This window comes from Antedon bifida, chromosome 3 (genome assembly GCF_963402885.1).
Source record: "Antedon bifida chromosome 3, ecAntBifi1.1, whole genome shotgun sequence".
Classification (NCBI taxonomy): Eukaryota; Metazoa; Echinodermata; class Crinoidea; order Comatulida; family Antedonidae; genus Antedon; species Antedon bifida.
In genome coordinates, this window is record NC_136228.1 from 28,832,851 (window position 1) to 28,858,280 (window position 25,430).

At 33.4% G+C, this 25,430-nt stretch overlaps 3 protein-coding genes across 6 annotated transcripts in view; 1 reads left to right on the top strand and 2 right to left on the bottom strand.

Moving 5' to 3' along the window:
• LOC144836908 (melatonin receptor type 1B-B-like) overlaps nt 1-25,430 on the bottom strand; it is a 304,056-nt gene that overhangs the window by 62,894 nt on the left and 215,732 nt on the right. The window lies entirely within an intron of this gene.
• On the bottom strand, nt 348-11,421 carry LOC144836899 (uncharacterized). 3 transcript variants are annotated; one of them, XM_078691819.1, is made up of 7 exons: nt 11,092-11,421; nt 8,705-8,831; nt 3,418-3,612; nt 2,884-3,020; nt 2,193-2,394; nt 1,718-1,850; nt 348-726 (listed from the first exon to the last, which is right to left on the bottom strand). In XM_078691819.1, the coding sequence occupies exons 1-7, from the start codon at nt 11,338-11,340 to the stop codon at nt 489-491; spliced, it is 1,281 nt and encodes a 426-aa protein (XP_078547945.1). In that variant the 5' UTR covers nt 11,341-11,421; the 3' UTR covers nt 348-488. The 3 variants fall into 3 exon arrangements, with proteins under 3 accessions (XP_078547945.1, XP_078547944.1, XP_078547946.1); XM_078691818.1 differs by having other exon boundaries at nt 2,884-3,023; XM_078691820.1 differs by lacking the exon at nt 11,092-11,421 and adding an exon at nt 9,655-9,803 and having other exon boundaries at nt 349-726; nt 2,884-3,023.
• The window catches only part of LOC144836878 (outer dynein arm-docking complex subunit 3-like), a 32,817-nt gene continuing 12,720 nt past the window's right edge, over nt 5,334-25,430 (top strand). The window contains exons 1-11 of one of the 2 annotated variants that reach the window (XM_078691789.1): nt 5,334-5,353; nt 6,243-6,343; nt 12,173-12,372; nt 12,976-13,155; nt 13,580-13,807; nt 14,378-14,503; nt 14,854-14,997; nt 16,479-16,639; nt 17,180-17,336; nt 19,084-19,239; nt 23,919-24,003. In XM_078691789.1, the coding sequence (XP_078547915.1) occupies nt 5,334-5,353; nt 6,243-6,343; nt 12,173-12,372; nt 12,976-13,155; nt 13,580-13,807; nt 14,378-14,503; nt 14,854-14,997; nt 16,479-16,639; nt 17,180-17,336; nt 19,084-19,239; nt 23,919-24,003 (1,558 nt within the window). Of the gene's footprint in view, nt 5,354-6,242; nt 6,344-11,533; nt 11,735-12,172; nt 12,373-12,975; nt 13,156-13,579; nt 13,808-14,377; nt 14,504-14,853; nt 14,998-16,478; nt 16,640-17,179; nt 17,337-19,083; nt 19,240-23,918; nt 24,004-25,430 lie in introns of those variants that run through there. The other variant, XM_078691790.1, reaches the window with a different exon arrangement.

The window sequence follows — 25,430 nt, forward strand, 5'->3', positions numbered from 1 at the left end:
GGTAGGTCTATTCTGTGACCACCAATCCCAGTTTTTTTTCACACGATTTAAAAGGGGAATTCCCGAAAGCGAAACACGCACGACCGAGTGTGTAGGGCGCAGTCATGTCCGACAGTCATTTTTACTAGTTGGCTGTGGTGCGGTGTATAGTATCGGGGCCTATTTTCTACCAAACATAGCCTGATATTTTCAAAGTGATCACTAATTTCCGAGCATTTAGCGATCTATTTAATTCATTTCAATACAAAACTCACCTCTCTCACCCCCTATCCCCCTCACTTCATTTGGAGAATTAGGAGTATACTAATAAACATCAACAAAAGTATTGTAAGAATATTTATTATTCTAATTTAAATATCAATAATCAAGACATAGCACAGTAATCCATATTATTCACACCAATTTTAAGTACATGTTTTAAATAGTTAAAAAGAATACATAAAACAAATATTAACTAGTTTTTGTTTATCGGGTGGTAAAATTAACTTCTATTCCCATTCTGGATGAATGGTGAAGTGGCGCGGGATGGCACGATGAGGGCGTGTGAACATGCCAATTGTATTCGATACCGGTGCTTTGTTGGTAAACACAGGCAGATGGTGCCAAGTCTTGTGCTCCTCCTTGTTCGCACGTGTCCTAGGTGATAGAAGACGAAGGCGTGGTTGACGTCGAGTGAAGTGACCAAGCTTTGTATCCCTTGGAACTTTGATGGCTGCTTTTTGGCCACTGTAAGTAAAATTATATATTCAGTAATTTAATTTAAAATTATGTAATTTGTAATCTGTTTTTTTTTGCTTCAGTTGAAGACTGTTCTCCCAGAGTGCCCAGTATACAACAGCTAATAGAACATGTGTGAGTTGGTTTCAAGGTCAGTGATAAGAATGGAGATTTTATCAGAAGTGGTAAGAATGGAGATGTCATCAGAAGTGGTAAGAATAGAGATGTCATCAGAAGTGGTGGAGATGTCATCAGAAGTAGTAAGAATGGAAATGTCATCAGAAGTGGTAAGAGAATAGAGATGTCATCAGAAGGAGTAGTAAGAATATAGATGTCATCAGAAGTGGTAAGAATGGAGATGTCATCAGAAGTGGTATAAAAATGGAGATGTCATCAGAAGTGGTAAGAATGGAGATGTCATGAGATAGAAATGCAGATGGACAAGATGTTGCAAAACGGCTGCCCAATAAAAGGAAGAAAAAAAGAGGAAGTCATAATCAGTGGTGGACTGACAGACTTGTATACAAATAGTATTGGTTGAAAGAGCAGGAAGATTTTAGTATGTTTAACAGAGAACTATGAAGAAGAATATAAATTACTGTATGGCATGTGAGCAAACTAAACTAATCCCTGTTTCACACACCGTACAAAATGCTGTTGGCGTCCTGGTGTGTTAAACTCTGGAGTTTCTAGGCTATGTATTATAGTATATGTATACGCATACAGTATATGGCCTGCCTTTTATTCTCCAAATACTCTCTTTTCCGAAAGCTCAGCAATTTCTTTCTGGCCGTTTTATTTAATCATTTGATTTAGGTTTTTGCTTATTTTATTTGTATCTCCATTGAGATCCGCCACTGATACCCACAGCATTGTCATTTTTTAAGTAATCTTTTGGATTTAGTTGTGAAATGGGTATAATACCCTTCCTGGAGTTATTACTTTATTGCTACTTTATTGCTTATTTATGCTTTAGTATCTCTGGATTGGAAGTGCTTACTTGTAGAGAGCATCAAGAACTTGTTTAAGTCTTGTTCCATCACAGATGTTGCAGTCAGCGGGTTTACCATCTCGAACCCCCATCAGCTTGCTTCCTGCAAGGGAACTGAAGAATTCTATTGCAACTGCTCGGTCTGAAAATGAAGAAAAAACAGTAGGTTAATACAGTAGACCTACACCCCAGCTTTATAACCTTACCTGGATGTATCTGTATGACTAAAACAGCACCACTGTCTAAGCCTAATTAAAACTGAATTTAGCTACCTTAGAACCCCTCCTTTGGAGAACAATTTCCCCTGACATGAACAAGAGGAAATGTATGTTTATTATAACAACCAACCCCTATTAAGGGGACACTTTTTTTGGGTCCTGAAGGTTTCCACTTAATAGGGGTTTTAATACATACCCTTTTCATTTGCAGACACTTTTTTTGGGTCCTAAAGGTTCCCACTAATAATAGGGGTTCTAATACATACCCTTTTCATTTGCAGACTCTAGCCATTTTTCAACAGTTTTCTTAGCGTCTGGTTGTAGAGCTTTACTCAGAGTCTTATCCATGTGTTGACTATCTACATCTTTCATCATCTTACCCAGGACTGTGCGGTCTTTCTCACTGGCAGCCGTAATCCTTTGCTTGGCTGCCGGCAAAGCTCTAGGCTGTAATGTTCGTTTTATGCTCTGTTATTACAATGAAAAAAGAACACAGTGATATTTTATTTTTCTACATTTTATTATTTTTATATTTTAGGTATCTTGCTATCATACTACACATGATGACTCAGAATCAACAACAACAACAAATGTCATAAAGAGTAGTTTCGTTTTCTCATGAGATATCAGACGTTCCAGAGTCCTGAGGTGTCCACTAACTTGTCCACTGAGAGGATGGTAAAGGATGACATTTCCATGAGCCCTGTAGGCCTCTAAATGGGCAATGACCTAACCTATCACAAGTAGGACCTGTAGATGCCTCACATCAATATCATGTATAGTTTTGTCCATAGTATGGTGTGTTCTGACCAATCAAGTAAACAAAATTGTTGAAAGACCATAGGTGGGAAACTTTACTAAAGTTATATCAAAACCTTAATTGTTTTATTTTTTAAGAAACCGATTATTATTGAACAAAAAATACCAAAAGACTGAACATGTGAAAGCTGTACTTACATTGGACGGTGAGGGTGAATGGATTTTTGCAGCCGAGTTTGATACAACTGAAGGTGGATAGATTTTTACGGCCGAGTTGGATACAACCGAGGGTGCATGGATTTTTGCCGAGTTGGACACAACAGGTAACCTGGGAACTATAAGATAAAAGTAATAGTAATCAACATATTTATTTTAAGGTAAATCCTAACATTGGAAATTTCCATCTACTTGTTCAGGAGACTTCGTTCAAAGTACTTCCATATCCTTTCTATTTGATTGGTTGATTCCATTAAAGTAAGCCAGTGTGTAAAAATGTTGCTTGTGTTGGTTAATAACATTTTATTTTAAGACATTTTATATTTGTTGAATGGGGGCAAACTTCAAGACTGTGATTGTTCCCCATTCAATTCAGTTTCACTGGAATAGCCAAAACCTCTTTCAGCTCATGAAAATATTCATCCCATTCAACTCATAAACATTATTTAATATATTACAATGTTTATTGCCATTTTTCATAACTTTTAATTGTCGGACGAACATTAAAAAACTTACGAGATCTCGAAGCTTTTTGCTTCAGTTCATCTTCAATATCCTTCTCCCTTATGTGTTTAAAGACATGATAGGGTGGACTGTGGTGGGTTGTGGATGAGGGCGCTGTTGGACGTCCAGCAATGTTGGTGAAAGCTGATTCTTTCATTTGTCTAAAACCAGAAACCGCATCAAGCACGCTGTGATGTGCACTAACACCTGTAGCATACAAATATAAAAAAGGTTATTTTGTTTTCAAGAAGAATAAAATATTTTTTCAATGATAGTTAGCCGTATTACCTACAAGGGGTCATAAACACAACCATGGTTTACCCTTGTTTTTCGCACATGCAGATAATAATAATAATGTATTTATATATCGATAATTCTATCTGTCTTCAAATGACAATTTCACATTATCTCCCCGGTTATTTTTATCAAACACATATGGAAACATACTTCCATGTTGCAGCCAGTATAAGCACAGTTGGTGCTTTGACCTAACCAGGTACCTTTTTGTGCACCTGGGTGGAGGAGGCAAACATATTAAAGTGTCTTGCCTAATGACACAGGCAATGCGATGAGCATGCATTGAATTCAAACTCTTGCGATCTGAAGTCCAACTTCCAACACACAATAGCGACACGCTCTCCGTCTATACAGCACCTGACGCAATTCCCAGATGGTCTCCCAACCAAACCCAGCATTCGGTGATGAATCAAAAGTGTTGGTTATGTGCATACATATTCATATTTCCTGATTTTTGTGACACAAAAGTTCAGGAATGGTAAAATCGTGCAAATAGATTCTTTAGGAAACATTCCATGTCTCTATAAGGTATGGGACTACTGTTTTTGCCCGGCCAGGGACTGATTTGAACCCAACAACTCTGATTACAAGCATGTTGACCACCATGACAGGCTGCCACTTTTCTTCTACACACTTTTGTTTGTACATATCAATGCATTTGTTTAGTCTGGATGGATTAGTAAGTTTAGTATCTGTATCCCTACAGTGAAATTAAAACCTCATCATACACAAACATTATCCATATTAGTTTCCATAAGCCACTGCTGAATTTTTCACCACACACGAAGATCACCTCCTACATAGGGTGGTTATTATAGTATGTATGTCAAAAACAATCTTTAATCAGTAAAATGAATTTCATGTTGGAAATGATTTTATTTTATTATTTTCATATTCGTCGCAGGTTCACATGGTGAATAATGATGGTCTAGTCTAATAGTTCTTGGTGTGCTCAACCCACCTTATTCTGAACAAATATACACATCACAGAATTATTGGAAATTATTACGAGCACCATTTTTGTTTGGCGCAAGTTTTGTTTTGCCGTCGTTTAAAAGCCATACAGTACGTGCACTGGACTTTTTTTAGTAAGACTTTACCAACGAATACTGCTGACGTAAGGTTTTTTTTTGCACATGCGCCATTGGTTTGGAACCATGCAGCTTCCACTCTATATCCGTCAGTATAAATCTCTTAAACAATTCAAGTCACTTCTAAAATCTCTATTTCTTTTCATTATTTCTTTTTGGTCTTTTAGTTCTGTGATACATCAGTAAAACAGTGTTTATAAATGTTTATTTTTATTATTAACATTTTGTTCTGAGGTTTCAGCATGGGTGTTACAAAAGTGCATGTGTTATTAATGCAGAATTTTAGATTTTAAACCTGATATACTATCAAATAAACTTAATGAAAGACAAAACCAGAAAACAGATTTACAGTCGTATGTGGATGTATGTTATTATAATATGTACAATTACTACTTTTAGTTTAACACTATTTTTGGCAATTTCGCATTTCATTATTTAATAGATATTTCTCCAAGCTGAGCTGATTTCAAAAACAGTGTGTAGGATTTATCATGTTGAATTAAAATACATTGACAATTTATACACTTTAAGAAATACTACATGAGAAATACTACAATGAGGTAATGTATTTAAAGTATATTAATACAGTACTGTTGTACATGTCATGTGATACTGAGATTTGAATGGCGGGGAGGGGTGGCACCCATTGCAGCTGTTTATATTATGTACCAAGACACTCAGGAATGGTAATTTCAGATGTTTTTAAAGAACAAATTTAAGTTCCAGCAAGCACACAACTCATAAATTACAGGATTGGCTGAAAAATCTTTTGATTTGAACCAATAACCCTGGGATTGTTAAGAACTTGTCAAACAACAAGCCACAGTCACAGTCTTTCACACCTGTTCCGGGCATATGGTTCCGGTCTTGGCGCCAGAAAATCAAAACGAATGTCTATATTTCAATTATATTAATATAAAAACTTTAAACCAGGTCATAATTATAATAAAAAGAGAGAAATAATGCACTATACCTAATTGGCCCGCGTTGAATGTCATCTTATGGACGGGCCTAGCATAGCTAGGCTTAGTTTTATAGTAGCTGGTAAACAGCTGTAATGTATTGTATGCTAGCTATAGGCCTAGACTGGCTAGTTGCTGCAATAATGTTTTTCTCTTTTTGGCAGAATCCATTAAATACAAATTGGGGAAGACCCACTTGAAAAGTTACGGGCCTTGGAAATGCTACTCCAGTCCAGTATGAGGCTTTATTTTCCACTTAATTCTCTCCTCTAGCTTGCGTGATACTTGTTTTTTTTTCTTCTATTAGAAGGCAATCATGTCTAAAGGCTATTTATGCACGTTATAAGTCCATTAAGTGTACATGCAAACATTTACTAAGAAATTGATTTAGTTGCCATAACATAAATCATTTGTTATGGTAATGTTATCTTGTTTAATGTGCATAGCTCTTTTAATATAATATTGTGAAAGTTCTTTATATATTCAGTTTAGTGTGCTGTTTGGCCTTCACGGTTTCAATATTAGCTTATGATGTGAGAGAGGAAAACATAGAGAATATGGACACAGAATACTCATTTAGACACAAATGTAAGTACAGTATAACCCCTATTACTGTAGGGGATACTTTCTGGGCCCAAGTGTCCCCTTAATAGGATAAAATATAAATGTTAGGGTAATCGGTGACTCACAAGCTACTGGGCTGAATTGTACACTTTGTATCATACAGCTTCCAGCAAACGACGGAGATGGACTTGATTAGTGATTGGTGATAGTGGTAAAGGCCCGGTGTGGGCAAAAAATTTATAGTGATCATACGTCATTCCAATAATTATCAATCTATAGTTTCCCCTATGTTTCATAATTTTTGAGATTTTATTTGTGTTACATGAGCTTGTTGAAAATAAACACTTTCTTATCAGTGGGGGGATAGTTCAAATTAAACAGTAAAATCTCTGTTTTTATAGCAGAATTTTTCCAAATTTTGTATTTGACCATTTTAAGGGAAATTCATGCTTTTTTGTCTTGATTTCTATTACAATTATTTGATTTATGTACAATTAACTAGATATTATATTTAAAATTCATGCCTGTACCTGAGCTTTAAAACATGTATCGCTAAATTATTCGCAAGTAGGCTTCTGTAAAATAAGGGCATGTGGCGCAGTGTATTGGACACTAGTGATCGTGATATCGTGAGTCCAAATCCAACAATCGTTGCATTGCTTCTAACTTCGGCAAGACACTACGTTTTCTCTATTCTCCCAGGTGTACAAATGGACCTGGTAAGGTCAAAACATAATTGCGCTGATCACTAGCTGCATTATGGGAGGCTAATAATAATGTGAAGCACTTTGTGCAATAAAAGCGCTATACAAGAACGTGTATTATTTATTATTATTAAAATATTGTTTTGTTAATTAGATAGCACAGACAGTACACTATTTAAATTCACGAAACCCTGCTTTTGTTTTTTTCCTATTGTTGGATTTGCAAAAACTATACATCAACCAATCAATATTTTTTTATAGTATATGTACACCTAGCTAGTATAATAATTATAATAATTATGTACTGTTGTTATAGCAATGCAAACATTATTAGTGTTTTTTCTTAGAACTTGTGTCTCATTGTTTAAGATAGTGTACAATGTATCTGTTGATGGATTGGCTACAATTAGAACTCTCATTAAAGGGACACCTTTAGGACCAACAAAGTGTCACCTGAATAGGGGTTGGCTGGAGTGTTAAAAAATAGTGATGCCTAAAGCTATGTCTACACTATCAAACTAGTTTGACAAAGAAAGTGTGATGAACCCAAATATGGTAGTGATATGACATCATCATGTCCATATGGGCACATCACATTTTTTTGTCACATAAAGTTTGATAGTGTAGATAGGACTAGAGATGTTTCCCAAAGGAGGGGTTCTACTTTATGTATTTTGTGTTGTAACAATGCAATGTTCTATTTACTGTAGTACAGGTCTGCTGGATAGTGGTCAATAAATGGACCATTTTTGTGGCCAGTCAATATTTCACAGACAATTTATGAGAAATTTAATTATTACATAATTATGAAAATGTTATTTGCAAAATAATTATGTATGGCCATAAGATGTTTTGAATCTAAAAAAAAATTGTTTTGCTGTTAAAATAAATTCAATTTTAAGAATGCCTTTACAGTAAGCAAAATTTAGGAGCAATGTTTAGAATAATGATAGAAATGTTGACATACTGTACAAAACATACTGGAATTCAGCTCAAGCCCTGATGTGCACAAAGACTAATCCGTGGAGGATCCAGGATTTTTAAAAAAGGGGCGAAGACTGAGGGCCCTAATGTCCTGTCTGTTTATTACATTGAAATTTCAGAAATTGAGTGGGGTCCGGGCTACCAGCTGAGGCCCCCATCCCCTCCTTTCCTTGGATCTGTCTAGCTGTATGCTAACATTAATTTAGTCTGGGCTCCAGACGGAGTTTTGTCTTAATATTAGTAAAAATATAAATATTTTGCACATATGGCGTTTCATATGTGTATTACTTGAGTTTGGACAAAAATCAAAACGACGACGTGTGGAATGACATAAAAAAGACAATAAATACAGACTTGGAGCAAGACTAGCTAACATTCTATGTTTTATATAATGAATATAAATTAAAGATGTATTGTGCCCCCTGAAAAAATAATTCTTAACAAAATTGTTTTTGAATATGCCATTTTAATGTAACATAATAGTTATCCACTTATTTACCTGAAAAAACTGTAATTTAAAGCAAAAAAATGGTCAAATTGGCTGCCAGCCAATGGTTTTTGGTGAAATTTAACCATTTAGTTTGTCATTTTATAAGTGAAAACATTTTTGTTTCATTTTTTGAAGTGATTGACTTTATTAAATTAATTAAATTTAGTTCTTCAAATTCTTTTCTAAAAAATAAGAAAATGATATTACTTTTCCTGGCTCCATTGATGTCTTCGTAGAAGCGCTGATTGCTGTCGGTAATCAGTTTCTGCTTCTGTTGTACGTAGCTAGGCTCACTGATTATTAACCGTGTTGGTACCTTCCAAGTCATGAACATCTATAAATATAAAGTAAAGCTCTGTCTACATTATCAAACTTTATGTGACAACAAAATGTGACGTGCCTATATTTGGACATGATATACTGTAATTCTCATAAATTTAATTACAGTGTTATGTTATCTATTCAATGTTTAGCCAAACATATTTATCAATAATAAAATATTTTCACCTGAAAAAAAATGTAAACATTTTTTTTAGTAAATAGTTGTTGAATATGCCATTTTAATGTTATATTTTATTTATTTATTTTTTTAAATCACAAATTGGATTTAAAAAAATTTTTACCTAAAAAAAAAAACTGGAAGCCTGATGTAATTCAGGCAGTGGGGTAACTGTTTTTGACTTATATTAGTGAAATCATTATTTCTTTTTCTTTTTTGTGAATAATTTCAAAAAAAATGTTATTCATTCTGTATTGTTTTGGGATACAATACATCTTTAAAAAGTCACTAACAATGTCAGTGGACCCAGCAAACTGTAATAGAGGTGTCCCTTTAAAATAGGAATTGGTCTTAATGTTACTTAACATTAATTGGTCTTAATGTTATTAACATTAATTGATCCTCGTTTGTTTCATAAGAAAGTCAGTCCGCGTAACTAGAAGTGTCACCTGAATATGGGTATCCCAAAGGAGAGGTCCTACTGTAATGCTGTTTGCATAATATTTATAGATAAGATTCCTTTGTTTACTGTGATACCCTTAAACGTAAACAAAAACGGCAACACTACTGTGTAGTCTGATTTGGTACTCAACCATACTCCATGAAGTAACGTAAAGGCTATATTATTTATATGAAACTCACACTCATTTATACCTACCAATGGACTGCCACTAGCCATGGTGGATCAATTCCTAGTTACAGTAGTAATAAGTATACAACCTAGCCTCAATATTTTATAACTTTATTTTAAAAGTTTTGTCCACTCGGCCATCATTAAGTCCCCACGCTACAGACTTAACTCAGCGATTGATTACATGTTGCTATAGGGACAGGTCATAGAGATATTCGACCTTGCTCATTGGAGCGTTACAAACTAATCGTAGGCCTACAGGTACAGTTATCTGTTAGCCGAGTTTTTACGTAATTTAATCCGTCAAAATTGGAACATAATAATATATCCTATAATTTGTATAGATTTTAAATGACGGGGGTTTTTCAGGTAAACAAAATTATTAGATAATACTATACTATATCTTCCATTTAAAATGTGTGTGTGTGTGTGTGTGTTAAATTGTTGCCGACAAAGTAAAAAAAAATGTCATGAACTTCCAACTTTATCCATCGTTCCTGTAGAATAACTACTATTCTGTAAAATGTTTAATTCTTTAGAGGCCTGATCTTGGGATTTAATTTGGACATTTCATAACTCGGAAATGCCCATTGTTTGAAGTATTTCGTTTAATTAAAAAACTTGGCCGGCCAACAAAATGCTGATATTTTCTCGGACGATGCCTACTACTTTAAATATTCGGTCAGTATGATGTTTGTTGTTTTTTTTTGTAAAAGCAGAACAATGAAACTTTATGCATGGACACATCGCATTTTTTCAAAGTTAATTTAATAATATCCGGCTGCGTACCACAATCTCTACAACGACAATCGACCCGAAGTAATTTTAATTCTCCTGTTTTCTTAGATTAATAATAGTGTTTTCGTCACCACGTTAAACATGAACCACGGGACTCCCATATTACTGTACGCATTCGCATTCATACAAGAAAAGCTGTGTTACCATGCCATAAAAACAAATTATTCGCTAATACATTTTTCTCATGAGTTAAAATGTTATTGTGAATAAAACACATGCTTTTATTCCTTGTTTAAATATATAAATTGTATATAAATAAAAGAGCGTAATATTTTTTGTTTAAATGCCATTATTTTTAGGCCTAAAGGTGTCGTGTCTTAGGTAGTAACGTAACCGCAAGCCTATAATAATATACTTACTCCCTTGACTTGGAGATACGATGATATGTGAAAGTTAACTTTACCTGTATAAATTATTGTTTTTTTTTTCTTTTCATTCGAATTTACACTAATCTGGTACTGTATATTCAGTTGCAGTTGATTGCACTAGAATTCGCTTTTTTGGTACTAAATCGGGGTAATTAGCGTTTTTTGAAATAAATAAGTATGCAGTCTAAACTTTGTTAGCAAGATGATGAACCAGTCCAATATAAACTATAACTAAAAACCATTTATCAAATGAATACACTTTTTAATTAATTTGTATAATAGTTCTAATTCTACTAACCTGAGACGGATGAGGATTATTTCGTCTGGTAACTGAACATGGTCGAGGCATACACGGTACACAATGTTTAGGAGCAAAGTCTACATCGTACAAACTGCGCAATCTGTCGCTATCAAAGCCAACTTCTTTTTTTCCATTCGGTATTTTTGAAGACGGGAAAACGCAAAGACTAATTTCATGTTGCTCTTTTATTTGTTTGGCAACGAGATTATTTTCGATGGTAGCTCCAACTGATGTTTCCCTTTCCATTTTTGAAGTTTACAGAGAGTTGCGATTTGCTGATGTTAATGCGAGATTGCGACTACTGATTATTATATGTTGAGAAAGTTTCTGGTTGGTAAACAATGACTGCATTGCTGACGAAACTTTTTAATTGTAGTCCGCCCTCTAGCGGCGTACTTGAACTGCGAAATTCGTCCGATCCTGTGTGTGAGAGCTGAGTCGTCATGACAATTACACAAACAAAAAGTCGTCTATCATAACATTTTGTCATTTTCGTACACAAGTTGTTGGTTATTTTGTAGTCTGTTTAGGCGTGGACCTAGCTTGTTAACTGTAGTCATGCCTGGGGCAGTTAAACCAAAGAAAAATATGCCTATTACGGAAGAAATTGCAGAGCTTCAAAGGAAGATAGCTTTGCTGGGTAGGTTGATTGTTTGATGACGGTGTGTGTATGTGCTGGGCTTGACGCGCGCGTAGGCTAGTCTTCCCAACCACACCCAGGCGCGGGACCTAGAAAGTAGCCTAGGCTCGCCTGGATGAGCCTATAGGCTAGGCCTGACCCTATATATCATTTACAGTTAGCAGCTAAGCATAGACTCTAGATAGTAGTAAACACTGTGTACTACAAGCAACACTAGCCAGTGAGTGTGGCAGTGCTGGCCAGCCGGGTCATTTTCTTTATTTGTTTTTGAATTATGTCATTTGAATGAAGAATTTTACATCTTCATTAATCATAATTATTATATTGCACTTGTCAATTGTATGACCCACTTTACAATGCTGCGAGAGGTACATAATGAATAAACAACAACAAATAATAAAATAGATAATTCATTATACTACTGTATTTTGTTCACAGATGGTGACCGTAAGGCATACTACGAGAGCTCACAATGGACGATGAGCCAGAATCGTGAGACCATAAGTAAAATGCGTAAAGAAAACAAAAAGCTTCATCGTAAACTAGCGGAGAGTAAAGCAGGAGATGAACGTGTGATAAGCACGGCTTTTGACAATCACATGGTTGAACGAGCAGCACTTCGAGGAAAATCGGGAAAAGTATGACTATTTTCAGTTTTTTTAAACATTTTGAGAAATTTTTTTCTGAGTTAAGGCCATGGGAAATACTTAATTGTTCTTACTAGCTATCCATTCGGCCCGCAATATAAAGGTTTATAGATTGACAGTTCTCTTATGTTTATATATTTACAATGTCAATGAATAATGTTAATATAGCAAATTCCAAAAACAATGTCGTCTCAATACACTGTGGACTTAGATATTACACTTTTTAACAACAGTAAGGGTCACGTCACAATGGTGCTGCCAACTATGGCACTATTTTGTCTGTCCAACCGAGGTGGTGTGAGCTACTGTAGTACACAGAGGTACCCCCTACTCATCTCAAAAGTGAAAATGAGCATTATGTGTATACTAGGCCTACAGTTTATAGTCCTTATCTGAGAAATGTGGGCCTAACAGGGTTTATTCTTTTTGTAGCTACCTTTTGTTTTGAAACAGGCCGAATAAATGAATGAATAAGCCAAAAATATAATAAATTTGGCATGTATATGTATCAATTTATAATAGACAATGATGTATACCTAGTATCTAGACAATGTTTATCATTTTAATAACTTTTATTTATTTTTATATTTTTAGGAAGCTATTCTTGTAATGGATCAGAAGGTTTGTGAAGCAAAGAAGTTGTTAAATGCAGAGAAATCAAAGACAAATTTGAAAGAGAAAAAATATGTCGAGTATCAGACGCAACTAGCTCAAATGAAGAAAGATGCTTCAGACGCTGACAGCCTGGCTGATGGCACATCAGATGAAGCAATGGTATGCCTGTATTACTACTTCTAAAGCTCTGACTACACTATCAAACTTTATGTGACAACAAAAATGTGATGTGCCCATATATGGACATGATGATGACATATCACTACCTACCATATTTGGGCATATCACACTTTTATTGTCAAACTAGTTTGATAGTGTAGACAGAAATAAATAACAGGTTTTAACAGAGTTTGTGTAGTGTGAATGCGATTTTGTGGGAAGTTCACAGAAAACCCAGTGAAATCAGTTTTTGAGATGTTTTAAGTTGCTGGAATCGTACTTAACTGACCAATCGCAGTACACTGTGCTAATAATTTATAGTGCTCCCAACTATACAATAGTTTATCCCTTTTTGCAAGGTTCACAAATATGTATATAGTTATATATAACTGTTATATTTTTCTCCCTTTTATTTTTCACGCAGGCTTTAAGGTCACTCGAAAACAGACTTGATAAAGCAATCTTGAAACTAAATGAGGCCGAGCACATTAATCAGACATACCACTCCATACAAGACCAGATGATAAAGGACAGTCTGACCTTTGGCAATGACCTTGATTCGTTGGAAGCCGAGATTGCGCAACAAAAGCAGGAACTAGAGGAGTTGCAAGCTATGAACAGAGATGCACAGATTTCAAGAGACACAGCAAAGGTACTAATTTTTTAAGAGCAATATCAACCTAATTCTTATTAGCTATTTTCCTTTATTCCCTGTATTTTTAAATAATATCAATGTGAGTACCACTTTGGGGTGAATCCTATTTACTGAAGCGAGATACTTGCTACAACAATATTTCCCCCAGTATCATACCTGTAATATCAGCATTTTAAATGTGTATCACTGTACCTGTGGTGCCTGTATCATGTAAGGATAGGTTAAAGGTTAGGTTATGGTATATGATACTGGCGATACATGTGAAACACATGTGATCCTGTATTAAAGAATTTTATTATGTTACTGGGAAAATCTAGATACAGTACCGAGAATTGGGTTGGTTTTATATCTCAAATATAGTTTGTTATTATCTGTTATAAGTTTTTGAAATGTTTGTTTTTATAAGCCATTACAAAACTATTTTTTACTGATGGTTTAATTATTAAATGAGCACAAATACATGTTGATGTGTTACACAGTACATGCATTATTGTAATTCAGTGTCCAAGGGTCCAATTAACTGTGTTTTTTTTTTCGCATTGATTTTTACTTTGATTTTGTATAAAGGCTGAATTGTCTAAACATGAGGAGACTGTGTATCGGGAACGAAGGGAGAGAGAAGAAGCATTGGCAATACTAAAGAAACAGGCAGAAGAAAAGAAGGCGCATGCTGAAAGAGTGGAACAGCGAAGAGTAAGAATTTATTTATAATTTTTTTATTTTATCACTTCTTGATATTAATTGTGTTGCATTTTTCAATATCTTAGAGGGATTTTGTTTGATTATACATGTTACACCCAAGTAAACCCCTCCATCGAATAACACCACCCCCTGTTGTATTTCATAACTTTTTGATACTAATTGTGTTTTTTAATATCTTAGCGGGTATTCGTTTGATTATACATGTTACCAATTACACCCAACAAAATACCCCTCTCACTTGAATAAACACCCTCTAAGAACATTTATTCAAATAAATACGATATATAAATTTAAAAGAATTGAATAATCCTTTTTTACTCTTTGTCATTCCATTCCGACAGCTCCAACGTTCATCAATGCAACAGGATGAGTTGACGTCAGAATTGAAACAGTTGATAAGTGGTGAAGAACAAGAAAAGAAGATCAGTACATATGAAGAAGCTTTCCTGACAATCAAAGAAGCCACTGGGGTATCAGATCTTGAGGTAAACAAGAGGGCACAATTGTTTTTTTTTATCTCCTTTATTCTCTCACTTCATTTATTATTCCTTTATCTAATTACATTTTCTTTCACACACTCTCACAGTTCATTCTTCTTATTCACTCATTTCATTCATCATTCCGTATTTATTCCTTTATTTATTTACTTCATTCATACACCATTATTCTTCCACATACCTTCACATTCATTCATCATTCTGTATTTATTCCTATATTCACTTCGTCATACATCATTATTCTTCCACATACCTTCACATTCATTCATCATTCTGTATTTATTCCTATATTCACTTCGTTCATACATCATTATTCTTTCACATACCTTCACATTCATCATTCAGTATTCCTTCATCTATTCAATTCGTTCATACATCATTATTCTTCCACATACCTTCACATTCATTCATCATTCTGTATTTATTCCTATATTCACTTCGTTCATACATCATTATTCTTTCACATACCTTCACATTCATCATTCAGTATTCCTTCATCTATTCACTTCGTTCATACATACATCATTATTCTTCCACATACCTTCACATTCATTCATCATTCTGTATTCCTTTATTTATTCACTTCATTCATACATCATTATTCTTCCACATACCTTCACATTCATTCATCATTCTGTATTCCTTTATTTATTCACTTCATTCATACATCATTATTCTTCCACATATCTTCACATTCATTAACTTAACTTACACCATTCACTTAGACTCTTAATGACATTTTTATTTAATACATCGTTTATTCATTCATCTTCAGTCCTTATTCATACAAATTTTGATGTATTTCATAGCTAAAAATAATGTGTATCTTTTATTGATTGAATGATTGATTACTCTGTCTATTGATCGTGTGTTTTATTCAAATATATAAAGATGATTTATTCATTACTTTAATGGTATGTTGATAACTTCTATCTAGATTATTTTAACACTTTAAAAAGTCTTTAAAAAAAATAACCTGAAGAATAAAGTGACGTAAATATACACAGATATATAAAGCATTAATTTTTGATATATTTGAATAGGCAACTTATTATATACTGTATGGATGCAATATTTATTCGTGTTTAGTTAAATATGTGAAATTCCTGTTTACCTTTTTGAATTAAAGTGAGTGAGACCTCCCTGAAAAAAAAATTGAATATTATGTATATCTTCAAAAAAGAAATCCAAAAAGTCTCCCAAAACAGACTTTTTAATTGTTAAAAATGTTTAAAGTCATTGGTGTTTGTTTGTGCCTCCTGTTTCTATAGCTTTTCTAATATAGAAAGTTACGTCGTGAAAGACCAAGACTCAACTGTACTAGTGCTAAGAGCAATTGGTTAGCAGTGGTGGCGTATTCCCATTCGTGGGTGCTGAAATTTTACTTTTCCCTTGTTTTCACCGTGATTCAAGACTTTTTAGCATTTGTAAATTTAAAACCATTAACCATTTTGTTTTTTTAATTTTAGGAAGTAGTGCTAAGATTTGAATCACAAGGCGACACCACTAAACATCTGCAAGAGTTAAAGGAAGGAGGTGAAAAACAACTGGTGAGATTGAAAGAAGACAAAGCAAAAATGCAACAGGAGTTTGAAGAGATGAAATACTCAGGAGAAGCTAAATTGTCCAGGTACCAAATTGGATATTTCTCTAGAAAGTTTGTTGTCTCTTGATATTAAAATACTGAGGGCGCTGTCACTGTTTTCGAGCAGCCTCAAAAATCACTATTTTTCCTCAGCCCCAAAAAAATCAAAACGTTCATTTCAATTAATATAAATTACAACATTTTACGGTTTTAATTCTAATGTAATCTAATGTAATAATTATATTGCAGTCGAATCTCCCAATCCCAGACCATCTGAAAACCAGAAACTCAAGTCAAGTCATAATTCTTTATTCAGTTTTGCCAACTTCTGCCAAAACTAGTAGATTTTTCTTTAAAAAACACAATTATGGTACAAAACATAACATCAATGATGAAAACAAGTGGTATCTAATGCATTCTATTCAGTTACTAGTCCACTGATTATTTTAGATTTGTAAACTACAAATTTTTTTAATGCGGAATACCAGAATTGATAGAAAACCAGACATATTAGGGGTGTCTGGTATTGGGAGAATTCACTATATGCAAATTATGATAATAATTTAAATGATGTTTTGTTTTTAGTGGTCAACGAATGCTGGAGGAATTCCAGAGCCACTTGAAAACAGAAGAAGACCGACGAGATAGTTCAAAGACAAAGCTGGATAAGTGCAGTAAAATACTCGTTAGTGTCAAGTCTGGAGTCGAACACCTTGCTGATAAGTTACAGCATCTCAAGGCTGTGAGTATACTTGTACCCCACATGATATTCTATAGTGTTTCAGGACATACCTCCTTAAAGGGTCTTTTACACTTGAAACGACACGGTTCCGGTCCGGCAAATGAAATGTGAATGTTTCATTTTCACAACACTCCACGCGGCTATGCACCAATCAATATGCGCTTAGCCGCAAGAAAACTAAACATTAAAATTTGATTTGCTGGAACCGTGCCAAAGCTGGTGTGAAAGACCGTTTAGTAAGTACTAACCCAAAAGTAGGGATACTACCAAATTTGTTGAGTGCTGATTTGCATTTCCCCGGAGGTGGAGCTGGGTGCGACTGTATATAGATTTTTTTTTCTTCCTTGTTTTTGTTAAATTCATTGATATTTTGTTTTGACGCCATTATGTATACGACGGAGAATATAAATAGAAATATTTCATGATAAAGTAGAGTCACGGTGAGTTACAATTGAACCTCGATGGACTAGGTAACTTCTAATAATAACTTGAGTACATGTCCAGTTGTTCACGTGTGTTCCAAATATAGTAACAAACGTCGATTACAAGAATAAAGTGATGCCGACAGAAAATCGTTGGAAAAGTTCAGTTGCTCTTGCCCCATGTTCTAAATACAGAATCAACATTTAGTCGATCGCAGAAGGGAAAAAGAAAGAAAATAAATAAAGAAAATACATAACCTGTATTAAGTGGATGTATTTTTAATAAAAAAATAAAATAAATGATCATGTTAGGTGTACGAACTATCTTTTACGATCTTCAAATCTCTAAATGGGAGAAAATCCTATTCTAGTGTGATTTTCTGTTAATTGTATGTATTGTTTGTTCTGGAATATAAAGTGAAAAATTCAAATCAATTCAATAAGCAAAATATTAGCTGAAATCGAGGCCTAATCATCATTTAAATTCTCTAACCGCATATTATTTGCCTAATTTTGCTGGTGGTAACACTACTGTGAACAAAGAATTAGCACTATAAACCATTTATATTTCTTTACTTTATAAAATATATTTTCATTTACAACACCTGTGATATACGTAATTAAAATTAATAATAATAATAATTGTCTTTCCATATGCATTTAAAAAACAAATTATCATTATTACCTAAGGATCATAAAATTAAATGTCCGTGAAATAGTATTATAATTGGTATGAATTATTGGTATGTAAATTACAGTATTATATAATCCGAACAATGTTAATGAAATTGTGGAATGAAAATATATTGTTCTTTAGAATAACTACATTCTAAATGAATTTTATAGATAATTTTTCTTCTTGCTAATTTTAAAACACATAAAGAAAAGAGTAACAATACTATGAAATTTACAGATAAAATCCAAACTTACATCAGTTTCAATTTGTTTTTCCCCATAACTTTTCATTGGTTAACGTTATCGTCCATGTTGTGGTAAAGCAAAATTGATTGATTGATGACTTTATTTCAGAATAACAAAAAATAAACAATACAAAGAAAACGAAAAATCGTACTAACATTATTATTATTTTCTCACATTTAATGAAGAGACTTGATATTTTTAAATGGTTTGGAGAAATTTTTTCCTTTTTTTTTTTGGTCACTTGTACAGTTTCTAGCAATATCCCTAAACAATAGTAATATTATATTGAATGTAGTAAAAAGCCTAAACACAACTTTCTACTCATTCTCACACCTTACCACACTAACCATCAACCCATACATTTTTACTTTTGATTTGACTATATGTTTATATTTTTGTTGTAGAATAAAGGTCATGTGCCACAAGCTCAGGTGTCACCTGAATCAGATGAGTACGTTCTGGATCTGCTGGCCACATGCGAAGAAAAACTGCTGAAATTGATGGAAGAACTAGGAGATAAAGGCCTTGAAGAAACATTGGCAACAATGGAACAAGAAGAGGTAAATATTGCTTGGTTTTGTAGCTACTCAGTCTCTCTGAATGAAAACAAAACTATGTTAAAGCTCTGTCTACACTAATAACCTAGTTTGACAAAAAAAAGTGTGATGCGGCGAAATATGGTAGTGATAATATGCTTAAATATGGTAGTGATATGACATCATCGTGTCCATGTATTTAGTGTTATATCTTGGGGTGGGTCAAACTTTCTGACTTATATGAATTCCCCCCCCCCCCCCCCCAAATACTTCACCACTACTTCATTGTATTTATTGTGTATATCCAGTATGTTATAATATTGTGGAAATAAATTAAATTGAAATATATGGGCACATCACATTTTTTTGTCACATAAAGTTTGATAGTCGGCCGTTCCAAGGCAAAACCATGTAACTCGCATTTTGGTCAATTTTGAGATTTTTACATTTGGGGAATTATTACAAATTTATGAACAAACTGTAAAAATTTCAGGTTTCAGAGATCTTTATTTTTAGAGATAGTACCACGTATCTTTAAGCAAAAAACAAATAATTCTGGTATTTTCCAAGGCAAAACAACGTATCTACCAGATACGTTGTTCTGCCACGGAAGTGCATACAATTTTCGCTTCAAATTCTCACAATAAGCTAAGTTACGTAATTTTGAGACAGAAACTGCTGATGCATGACAATATGCATAGCAACGATCTTAACTAAAAGTAAAAGATATATTAAACAATACTAGGCTTATTAGGCTAGACAACTAATTTAATGTATTAAAATTTATTCTAAGAATTAACTATATTTACGAAAAAGTTCAGGCAAGCTTGAAACTAGGCTAGGCTATTATTTTTGACAGACCTTCCTACCTAATCTAGCCTAGTACCCCAGTACTGTCAATTGAACTAGGCTAGGCCTAGGCTAGTAGGACGGTCGTTTTTGCATTGTTGTGGTAAGTAAGTAAGTCTAGCCTATATCATAAATAGTAGATCAAAATGGCTAAGCCTAGCTTCAAATGCACTCTTTGTTAAGCCAACCTAGTTTGTAGGCATTATTAGTGATCGCAGCCCTCCCTGTTGTTCAAAAAGAGTTTCAATCCATTGTTTTTAAAATCATCACAGTTACGTTGTTTTGCCATGGAATGACCACAGTTACGTTGTTTTGCCACAGGATATCGCAGTTACGTTGTTTTGCCTCAGAAATGACTTTCATTCCATGCACGTCATTTCCAAGGCAAAACAACGTATCTGTTAAAAGTGGTAATAACTTTTGATAAAATTGTTTAAATTATTTAACATTTCGTATTTAATAATAATTATTATTTATATATACTCATGCAAAATTTCACATCATTACGATAATTTGTTGTTGAAATGCAAACACTCAAACTTCAATTCAATTTTTCTCGAAAAGCAACATTTTGTAGTTACGTTGTTTTGCCTTGGAACGGCCGTAGTGTAGACAGAGCTTAAGAAAATCTTGATAAACATTTTACGTCCTGTATTTTGAATCCTATTTTTTTTTATTTCAGTCCGTATCTGTGTCTGTAAATAGGCTGGCCCGCCACAAGATTTGTATCTTCTTGGGCACTGCCTACTTCCTTTTATTGATATCTGTATACTTTTTTTATCATCAATTGACTTGTTATATATTTTACATATTATGTTTACCTCGTTTTCTTGAAGGAAGAAATAAATGTTAAGTTAAGTTGATAAGTTAAGTTGATAAGTTGATGGTAAGGAGGAGTTTCTGATTGGTTGGATGCTCACCCTATTCTGACCTAATTGTAGTGTACTTTATGCAAAGTAGATATTGAGAACACAAAATATGTGCAAGTTATTCTCGGGTGGGACTTGAACCCACAATTTCTAGATCACTAGCCTGGCGTTCATACCTCAAGACCACCAAGTTTGCACTGATGACTTGGGTCATTTGACTTGACCAGAATTGAACTCAAATCTCTTCCTTTTGAATAGTGTACAAAGTTCCTTAACGTCAAAGACAATGAAAGTAAAGTGGCATAGACATGTCTCGAACCCATGCCTCTTACATGCTAGTCCAGTGATATTAATCCCTCAATTCAATTCAAGTTCATATCTATTTAGCAAAAGCAGGGATCTTCTTGCAGTAGAAAAAGCATTTTTTTTTATAATTGTAAGACCCTTTAAAAAGAAAAAGACTAATGCACAAACATGAAGAAAAATTAATTTTTTAGCAAATTATATCATTCTTAATGGAGACATGGTAATCACCATGCTGCTGTGCATTCTTCACTAATCAAACCGTACAGTAGATCTAACTTGACAATAATCTTGACGTATCAAACAATATGGTGATTTGATTTATTCATTACCATGTGAAATATAGAAAATGAAAACTTCTAAATCCCCTGAAGGGTCCCTCGGGTAAAAGAACAGACCTTATTTTGAATGTTAAATAATACATGATAATTTTAATACAATTTGCAATGTCTTTGTTTTAAAAAGTGCATACTGTACTGTACATTACCTCTGGTAACAGTTTCAAAAAGCTTTTAAATGTTTTGGGTTTTTTTTAATGTTTACTTTATTATTTCTTTTCAACAACAAAACAATAATGATTTGTGTTTAAGACTATATTTTATTATTTATTTCATATATTTATTAATTATTATTCAATAAAATCAATAATTATTAATTAATTTGAAAAAAAAAAAAAAAAAAAATAAGTATTATTATTAGTTAATTATTACTTGTTAAAATCCATGATGGAAAACAGATTGAAAAAAAAACCATTACAGATAGAAAAACAGAATTCCCTACTGTACAGAATCTCATTCTGTACAGAAGATTCACTCTTCCCTGCTCATTCTCAGCAATTATAACAAAAGATACACACATATACCAAACATCGATGCAGTGTTCCCCAATATAGTTAATTCAAGTCCAGCAATTTAAGCGAATTAGCGATTATTATAATTATTGATATAATAATAATAATATAGGTGGAACTACTACTAAATACAAAAATGAATATTGTACCTTGTCTATCCAATTGACAAAATATACTGTAGGCTTGGTTGATCTTGGTCTTTGGTTCTAATGGCTAGGACTAGTGTACTACTAGATAAGTGTGTATGATTTTCTTAAACCATTTTGAATACCAGTTGGAGACAATTAGTCCAGAAAATCTTGCTGGCAAAACCTGTTTCGGGAGAACACCAAACATTAATGGCAATTAAGGGGCAGTTTAGAGGCCATGAGCATGTCCCTCAGCTAGGCATGTACATTTATAAAAATAAGAACAAAGCAATAAAAAAACATTAGATACAAAACTAGTCATAAAGTTTTCTTAAATCTGCTTTTGATGCTGAAGACATGCATTGACATGTACAGTAGTCAGCAAAAATGTTTTGAATAATAAATTATAGTGCTGATGTTAACTGCTATCTTTTCTAATACTGTAATGTTTACTAACTATTTTCATGATCTGTGTTCAGAAACGCATTTGTTCAATTATTTCTTACGAGATACTACTACTCTAATGGCATCCTTAGAGCTATTGCAAAATTAGAAAATATTCATTTACTTAATGCGTTGGTTAAGCTGTAATGACTTATTGGTAGGGTTCCTCATCGACTAATTGCTCCGTCACAACCTCGTCACATGACAAGAAAATGTTCACTCAAACAGCAGTCGAAATGGGTGAAAAAGTAGAGAAAAAATGCAAGGCAGTTTTATTAATCGCGAAACGAATGTGACCATCGGAGGGAATTGATTGCCTCGAGTTGTAATCTTTAAGGGCTGAGTGGCAGAAGTAATTTGAACGTGGACGCATCTTCCAATTTATCAAAACATTTCTTCATCCACAAATCAATGTCTCTCAACGTACGATTTGATTTATGTTTAAGAAGGTTGCAAATGAAAAATCATAAGCATTAATATTTTGGCTTGATCGTGAATTTTTATTTGACTTGTAATTTATCATGAATGTGGTACATAATATGTGCATGTCATTTCCTTCTCTAATGGATAGTTTTACAAATTATTTTCATTATATAATATTTTCCATATTTTTACAATAGTAGTAATCTTCTTTACATTACACTTTACACAGTTTGTTATTGTGTTGATGCCTGCATATTCTTCTAAAACTTCTAAATATTTAGTTCGTCCAGTTACTGTATGTATTGCTTTTACTGTTGGTCATTTTACTTTTCCCTTTTGTGACAATACGTAGTACAGTATTGCAAAAACATTTCAATTGAAAACGTTTAAAATAGGACAGAGGTGTAAATTTTCAGCTTAATCAATTTTGATAGCTCTCATATCACACATCCATTCACACAAACAACAATTAAGTTGTGAGTTACCCTCTAATTATGCCTAGTTTTAGCTTAAAGTTTGTCTACGCCCCTGACAATACAATCATTCCCTATTATAATATCCTCCACATTTGTTGAATGCAAATTTGACTTATGGGTAGAGGATAAAGAAAACTTATGGTTGCAGTAAATCTGCAGTTTATACTGTAAGGTGTAATCTCATGATCGATTATAATCCCACCCCTTATTTTAAGACACAATACTTTGGTAAGTCCATTCTAACGAAACCCAATTATTATCCCACCCCAAAATGTTCACATTTTTAACAATTATTATTGTATAGTTTATAAATATTAATATACCACCAGACGTATGATTATGAATGTTTTTATTTCGTTAGTACAATGTTGGCTACGAGACGAACCTTCCACAACACAACACTCGTATCAAGTTACCTACCACTCATCCGACCAACGTTTATGATGGTAAGTTCAAATTTACTTTTTTAATATATTTTACATTTTGAATATTTGGACTATGCAGAATGATCAATGAGTGTCGATAACCATTTGGATCCAGACCGTTGGAAATCCTACAAGAAACAGAAATTGCTTTTTAATTAGGCGAAAGTTTAAAGAATAATGATATTGGACAGGATTTGAAAACAAATAGGCAACTATTTGCCTGCTAATTTGCTACTCCAGTTGCCCGGATTGAACTATAATTCTTCTTTCCATGTGAACTACTATCCCAGCCAAACTATAATTACTACTTTCCCAGTAAAATAAAACTTTTCTAGCCCAACGAGATGCATCTGAACATGTACACGTATAACCTCCATTAATTGCCCACAAGATTTGTACAATATGGTAGAAATTAAATCATAATTTTGTTTTTCAATTCACTTTCAATTTGTGACGGTAAGTATTGTATTGTATTTATGTACATTGGCATTTTATGAAGGAAGAACATAGTAAAACAACTACCGCCCTCTACAATTTGATCTCTACATAATAACCATCAGTCAAATAAAGGAGAGATTTTTTTTCCCCTTGGGCAAAAGAAAAATATTACTACAGCACTTACTATACTAATGAAGATATGTACTCACAGTAATCATACAGAAGCTTAAAAAGAAAAATTAAGTGCTTTGTGTAACCACCTCCATTCATAATCATAATGTACCTAAAATTAATGGCCAGATTTGTTTGGTTGTCTGGCATTCCACTGCTTAAGATCTGTGTAACATAACTTAACTGTAGAAGGTTTATAAAAATCTTTTTTTCTTTTTTAAAAAGAAAGGTTTTATTTTACTAATATATTAGTACACTATTTGGCTGTGTATTTTCAATGTTTAAATCTAAATTCAAAATGTATAACTTAAGTTATTTCCAGAGTTTTGTTAGGCGATGTAAAATGGATATTACTGTATAATACAAGTATTTACACATAATTATTTAAATTTTATTCGATTTTACTCGATACAACTGCAAAAACCAACTTTATCTTCCCACTGGGCTAGTAATCACTAGATTTTGCTAGTCCAAAAAAATTATTTTACTAATCCACTCATATCGCACCATGATAGCAGGGCCGCCATAGGAATACAAGCATGTTGTGCGCACCAATAGTGAATAATACATCTCCAATTCAATGGTAAAATACTGTACTATATATTGTTTATAAAATGTATTAGAAAATTACTACATGTTACAATTATTCAAAAACAGTAAATTTAGAATACTTTGATTTTGTGTGTTCAGATTCTGCCTATCTAGCCTGGCCCTACATATCAATAGTATTCTTTATCGTTTCCTTCAGTTTGGTAGCGATTCAGAATTTGTTCATCTTTCTTATATCATGGTCATCTTTGTTTTTTTTTTTTGGTGTTTCTTTTTAAACGCAATTATCA